The sequence below is a fragment of the Stegostoma tigrinum genome, chromosome 43 (genome assembly GCF_030684315.1).
Source record: "Stegostoma tigrinum isolate sSteTig4 chromosome 43, sSteTig4.hap1, whole genome shotgun sequence".
In the NCBI taxonomy this organism is placed as follows: Eukaryota; Metazoa; Chordata; class Chondrichthyes; order Orectolobiformes; family Stegostomatidae; genus Stegostoma; species Stegostoma tigrinum.
The window spans coordinates 8317954-8325147 of NC_081396.1; the positions used below are offsets into that span (position 1 = coordinate 8317954).

Genomic DNA, 7194 nt, shown 5'->3' on the forward strand with positions numbered 1-7194 from the left:
GAGTTTTTGGTATTTACTTAAGTTGGACGAGTGAGCAAATCTCTTCCCACGCTTGGAACAAGTGAATGGCGTCTCCCCAGTGTGTCTGTGATGTCTTCCAAGATCAGATGGTAATCAGAATCCGTTCCCACAGTCCACACATTTCCATGGTTTCTCCATGACCGGGCTATTCTTGTCTCCAATTCAAACAAATAATCAGTTCTGATGATAATCACGCCCTGACAAATGGAGTCATTCTGACAGAAATTGATGAAACATTTTCTCCTAATTACTCTAAAAAGGAACCATACAAGAGTGAGAACCGAGAATCCTGTTTCTATCAACAATTTGTCCTCTTTTGTTTACCCAATCCACATCTGACCACTACCTTTCCTCTACTCCTAGTTTATACCGTCTCCTCTGCATAGACCATTTCTTCAACCCAGCCTACAGACTCACAACTAACTCAATTACGATCTCTTCCGGTCATGTGGAAACAAGAGGTCAACGCCCTTCAGTGACGTTAACAAAGACAGTGCGCATGCACTCCTCTTCCCGCTAAAACAAGATGGGAGACTTGCCCGTTGGGGTCTGCTCCTCGGAAGAAGCCTCGGGGTTGCAAGAGTGGGCCTTGGAGATCCATAGTCGGAGCCATAGCTCTGCTGTGGCCTTTAATGAAGACTGCATGCCCTCCCGCCCATTGCAGACTCCCTTTCTCCTGCACCTTTCTTTGCCCTTCCGAAGGGGATCCAGAACACTGCGCATGCGTATAGCTGTCCTGCTGCGCAGATAGGGGACGTGCAAAGCCGCAGGGCATGCTGGGTGACAACGCCGACATTGTAGGAAAGTTTGATTGAAGAGTCGATTTGCCACATTATAATTCAGCTGTCAAATTTATGCCACTGACTGAGTCAACCTTATCTATATGGGTCTGCAAGTTTCTTATGTCTTCTTTACAATATTTTAACCAACCTGATTTCGTTTGTAAATTTATCTGCCATTACTTTTCTCCCCTCATCTCATTCATTCATGTAAATTATAAGACATTGAGTTTCCAGTATAGACCACTTTAGGACTTTGCTGATCACATTCTATCAATAAGATATGGATGCAGCTGTGCAAGCTGCTATCCAAATTACCTCCCTGAACTTTCATAATAACCTTTGATGTAGCACTTCATTGAATGCCTTCTAGGAGTCCAAGTATAGAATATTGGCAGGTTCCCCTTTGTCTACAGAATATGTTATTTCTTCAGATATTTTTTCTCATCAACCTGTTCAGGCATGTTGTTACACACGTCAGGGACTTGAACCTGGGTGTTCCAGCTCAAAGGGAGGTCCACCACCACTGCACTACATGAGACCTGATTTCACTCCATCAAAAACTCCAATAAATCGTTAAGCATGAATTCCCTTTGACAAAGTCATGCAAACATGTGCTGACTGCCCCTTTTTTTCCTAACTTTTCCTAAATCATTATAATCTCCTTAATAATCAGTTTTAACATCTTCCCCACTGGCCACATCGGTGTTTTCTTGGTGGTGGAAAGTATACAATAATGTTTTTGCACAATGGTGTCTTTTAACTGAGTCACTACGCCATAACACACAACCACGTGTGATGTGGGGAAAAATAAGCATTACTACTATGATCTGGTAGAGTAGGGGAGTAAAACAAAAACAGGAGATTTAAAAATGCACTACTGCTGTGCAGTGGTAGTGTGGGGTAGAGGTGAAAACAGGAAGAAAAGATGTGTCAGACATCCTGTTCACACTGAGAGCCGCTTCTGGGCAAGCTGGATCAATGTCAAGGACACTCCACATATAGAGAAAGGATGACATGGTGATGGGATAACAGCCTCTGTGGAGTTATTTCAGTGGCGACAAGAGAGCAGCATGCTCCAGAAGAAATTATCTTGCGACAGTCGCCTTTAAGTTGGGGTAAGTATTTCTGGCATCTTACCGTTATTTAGGAAGCTTGACTCATTGGATCCTGCCATTGAACACTGGCCCTAATATGTGGAAAGAATGTGTTTTCTTTTCTGGGCAAGTGACATTGAGGCATACGAAAAGCAATGAGTAATTCTCCTGACAACTGGTGAACCAACAGCTTTTTTGGTTATTAGGAGCCTAACTTTCCCTAAGGCACCGGATGCTGAAACCTTTCAAGCATTGACAGATTCAGTTAAGGAATATTATCACCCCAAGCCTCCTCTAATTCTGTGACACTATCAGTTTTACTTGGCAATTGGAGAATTCATGTTGCATTTTTGACTAGTTTAAGACAACTGGCAGAAGCATGTGACTTTGGATTAACCCTTAATGAGATGCTGAGACACAGTCTTGGTATGTGGGATAAATGATGTAATCATGCAAAAGCTCCTTTTGCTGAAGTTTTCCTGGACTTCAAATAGGCGTTACAGCTGTTTTATCATTGGCAAGTGATGCAAATGGACCATATGAATTGCAGGGCATTCCAATAGAAGTGAACACCCTCCCCAGTCTAACTGAGCTTGGAGAAAACACTACTTGAGGCAATTACATAGCCTCATTCAGTACATATCCTGAACAGAGGGACTCTTGGTCACCCCATAACAAGACTCCAAAACTAGCCAAGTCTCAAACAAACGATTAAAATTTTCTTCAGGACCCAGATAAGCAAGGCATTGTAGTTGCTGCTGGTATGTGGACTTGAAACAGCAAAACAATTCCACTAGACCTAAATTGAGTAAGAGAGCTCCTAGGCCAGTATCTAGGAGAGTCCACACCTTTAAAAGCCCAGCTACAACTGATTTGGAACTGGTAAATTGCTTAGCAACGTCTAAATCAGAACCAAGCAATGAACATATGGTTAAATGGTTACTCAGTTCTAGTGGAGATCAATACTGCCATTTTGTGAAAGCAGACCCAGTCTTCAGTGAAATTTGCTCTGGGCTACTACCATTAAATTTGTGAAAAACCTCAGCTAGACTACGCTGGGGAACCTTCACAGCTTAAGTGTACAATGTCGGTTACGGTCTGAGGAGCAGCTGGTTCAGCTACCACCAGTTGTTATAAAAAGCTTGGGCCCAAGCTTGATGGGGCAAAATGTGTTGAAAAAGATTCGCTTAGATTGGCTGAACATTTTTTGTTTGGAAAATGATTGCCTCAGTGAAGTCCTAATTAAATATGTCAAGGCCATCTTGTATGTTGACCAGGAAGCAATTCCATGATTCTGCAAGGCTCATCCAGTGCCATTGGACTTACAGACAAAACTGGAGGCAAAAGTCAGAAGGCTGAAAAGCGAAGGAATCATCAAATCAGTTCAGTTTGCAGATTGTACAGCCCAATGGGTCAGTTCGCCTTTGTGGAGATTTTAAACAAACGGTAAACTGCTTTTTGCAGCTGGATAAATACTCAATCCCTCGCATAGGGTATGTACCAGTGTACAAAACTGCAATTTTTCAGGGAACAATGAAGAACATTTTACGTGGTTACCCCAGCTCACCATTAATCTAGATGACATGCTAATAACAGGGAAGACCAATAAGGTGCACTTACAAAAACTTGAATATAGTCCTTAGACATTTCTCCTAGGTAGGCATAACTCCTTAGAAGGGAAAAATGTATGTTCCAGGCACCAGGGCTACAGAGTTGAGCAGACCGGATGATCGAAGATGCCATAGCTTCCAATTCTGTATCAGAGCTTAGGGCTTCCCTTGGGCTGGTGAATTATTATGTCAAGTTCATAGACAACTCAGTCTCCATCCTGGCACCTCAGCATCAATTCTTTAAAAAGGGTCAGCCTTGAAATTGGTTGTGAATCCAAGCCATAGCTTTCAGGAAAGTGAAGAAACAACATCATCCTCTAAGGTATTGGTACACTCTGATTTAAAGCGAGACCTGGCATTGACATGCAATGACTCCTCATAGGCCATCGTGGTATTTAAAGCTTACAGGTGGCACAATTGAGAGGAATATCCAGCAGTGCATGCATCCAGAACTTTGGCTAATGCAGAGCATAAATGTGCCCAGATGGAGAAGGAAGCTTTGGCAGTCATATTTGGAGTCAGGGAATTCCACAAATACCTTTACAGATATAAATTTGTAATAATAACGGACCACAACCCCTGCTAAGTCTACTTAAAGAGGACATGGCAGTGCCACCCATAGCTTCAAGCTGAATTCAGTGACAGCTGTGATATGAAGCGCATATAATTACAACTTAGAACACCATCCAGCAGGCCAGGAAGCAAATGCCAACGCATTGAGCCAACTCCTGGTGGTAGATAAACCACTGGTTGCACCACCACTGGAAGTGTCCATAATTGTTTTAAATTTTATGGACACACTCCCAGTAACGGCTGAAAATATCAGACTTTGGATGCAGAAAGACCTGGTGCTGGCAAAACAGAAAGAGCAGGTGGTGATGGGTAAATCCAAAGGGCCACAAAAACCAGAATTAAAACCCATTTGGATATGGAGAAACCAGATCATAGTAGATGAAACGGGAAGTAAAGGTTGCCGGCAGATTCTTGCTGCATTCCACCAGGGGTTTTCAAAATGAAGATTTGGTGAGATGTTATATCTGGTGGCCAGGATTTGATATAGACAGAGCTGCGTTGGTGGACCAGTGCCCCCAGTGTCAACAAAGACAAAAATTATGGCCAGCAGATCCACCACATTCGTGGGAATGGCCAGGTAATCCCTGAATTCGGTTGGGCTAATCAGTTCCTTTCAGGGCATCAATGTTCATAGTCTTTACGGATGCCAACTCATGAGTTCATCAATCAAACAAAACGGCGATGATAGAAAAACTAAATGCATCCTTTGCAATACATGGACTCCCAGAAGTGTTGATCACAGGTCACGAACCATTGTTTACCAGTATACAATGACAGTTCCATACCATCCAATATCCAATGGCCTGGCAGAAAGACCAGTCTGAACTTTACAGGCAGGTTTATTAAACAGCTTCACTCGATATCCAACAGTCCCATTTCCTATTTGGTTACAGGGCCACCCTTCATGCAACTATAAGGATAGCTGCAGCAGAGTTACTCATCGGGAGAAGACACCGTACCAGGTTAAATCTGATCTTCCCAGACTTTGGTGGTGGAGGGGTGGCAGAGGGGTGGGGGATGTTGGTCAAACAGCATTGTGAACGCCAAGGCCAGACATAAGTCTCTGCTCAGCAGGACAGACAGTTTACTTCAGGAGATAAAGTTTGGGGTAGGAATCATGGGAATAGCCTTGCATGGGTAAGAGGCCTGGTCAATACCGGTTCAGGTTCAGTGACACATCAAGTTCGAGTAAGTCAAGTGTGTGGACCATATGAAAGCTGCAAACTTGCAAAGAGTGCAGTAGCCCAGAACCTCAATAGCCTTTCAAACTATTCCAGAATCCGTGGCTTCTACTTCTCTGTCAAGCATTGATGATACCTCAGAATCTGAGATGGACACAGTGGACATCATCACCTCGGCTGCCTATAGATGAGAATGTCCAGGCGCAAGACACAAACTACTATGCATTACATTCCACCCGAATCAGAGGCAGAATTGCAGGAACCTGACCCAGTGCTAAAACACCCCTGCAGGAACTTAAAACAAAAAGGCCTCTGTTTTCAGACTCAAAGGAGGAGGAATGTAGTGACTGTCATGAGGTCAGCAATGTGAGCCTCATAGACTATGAGTTCCCTGAGTGGGCCTGTTAAACCTGGCTGACAGATATAAAGCAGGAGTCTCAGATACCCAGTTCACTCTAACAACTGGCTCCGTGGGTGCTGAACCAGTATCAAGGAAGCCCAATGTGTAAATAAAGAGTGACTTGATAATGGAATATCAGCCTCTGTGGACTTATTTTAGTTTCCACTACTAGGAGAGTTTAGGACCCAAGACCACAGCCTCAGGGTGAAGGGACAACCCTTTAGAACTATGATGAAGAGGAAGATCTTCAGCCAAAAGATGGTGGTGTCTCTGAGGGCCACATTTCCACAGAAGGCCGTGGAGACCAAGTCACAGAGTATATTTAGGACAGGGGGACATAGGTTCTTGATTTGTAAGGGGATTAAGGGTTCCACGAAGAAGGCAGGGGAATGGGATTGCAAAACAAATCAGCCATGATCCAAAGGCTGAGCAGACTTGATGGGCTGAATGGCCTACTTCTGCTCTGATATATTATGGTCTAAAAGCCAAAAACTTTTGCTCTACCGGGGCTACTGTGAGCACAAACCAAAAGGACTGCAGAAGCTGTAAATCAGGAACAAGAACAGCTGCTGAAAATGCTCAGCAGGTCTGGCAGCATCCAACAAAACAGATGCAGAGTTAAATGTTATCAGAAATAACAGGAACTGCAGATGCTGGAGAATCCAAGATAACAAAGTGTGAAGCTGGATGAACACAACAGGCCAAGCAGCATCTTAGGAGCACAAAAGCTGACGTTTCAGCCCTAGACCCTTCATCAGAGACATCAGCTTCACACTTTGATATCCAGAGTTAAATGTTAACTGATCTTTTTCTTCAGAAATGCTGCCAGACCTGCTAAGGTTTTCCGGCATCTTTGCTTTCGCTACTGTAAACAAAAAGTTTCCAACTGGGATAGAACCTGGATTTTCCCCTTCAAAGTAAATGCACTAATCCCTTTTCTGGGGACAAAGAAGGTGCTAATCCCTGTTTGTGAACAGTAAAGGTGCAAATCCCTGTCCTAGGAACAGTAAAGATGTCAATCCCTACCCTGGGGTCAGTGAAGGAGCTGGGGAAATCAGAGAAGACCAATCAGACCAGGGACGCCTGACAGGCCAGCTCCAGCTCCAATGTTCAACAGAAAAAGCTGGGAACAGTCAGCAGCTCAGGGTGAGGCTGGGGCAGTGATAACAAAGTGTGGGGCTGGATGAACACAGCAGGCCAAGCAGCATCTCAGGAGCACAAAAGCTGACGTTTCGGGCCGAGACCCTTCATCAGAAGCTTTTTTGGCCCGAAACGTCAGCTTCTGTGCTCCTAAGATGCTGCTTGGCCTGCTGTGTTCATCCAGCTCCACACTTTGTTATCTTGGATTCTCCAGCATCTGCAGTTCCCGTTACCCCTGAGGCGCGGACAGTGACGCCATGCGATCGGACCCGGGTGATTGGCAGTGGTTGTGGCCAATAGATATAGAAACGGAGGGGGCGGGGCCGATGGGCGGGACCCGGGACGGATGAAGGCACGTGATCATCCACACAAGACGAAGCTCCTGCGCAGACG

General features: G+C 44.5%; 1 protein-coding gene across 1 annotated transcript in view; it reads right to left on the reverse strand.

The window, feature by feature from the left end:
- The window catches only part of LOC125448879 (uncharacterized), a 57265-nt gene that overhangs the window by 11786 nt on the left and 38285 nt on the right, over positions 1-7194 (reverse strand). Inside the window, exons 13-16 of the mRNA XM_059641831.1 lie at positions 7035-7183; positions 5350-5442; positions 4506-4690; positions 561-760 (exon numbers count right to left, since the gene is read on the reverse strand). Of these exons, the coding sequence (XP_059497814.1) occupies positions 561-760; positions 4506-4690; positions 5350-5442; positions 7035-7183 (627 nt within the window). The remainder of the gene's footprint in view (positions 1-560; positions 761-4505; positions 4691-5349; positions 5443-7034; positions 7184-7194) is intronic.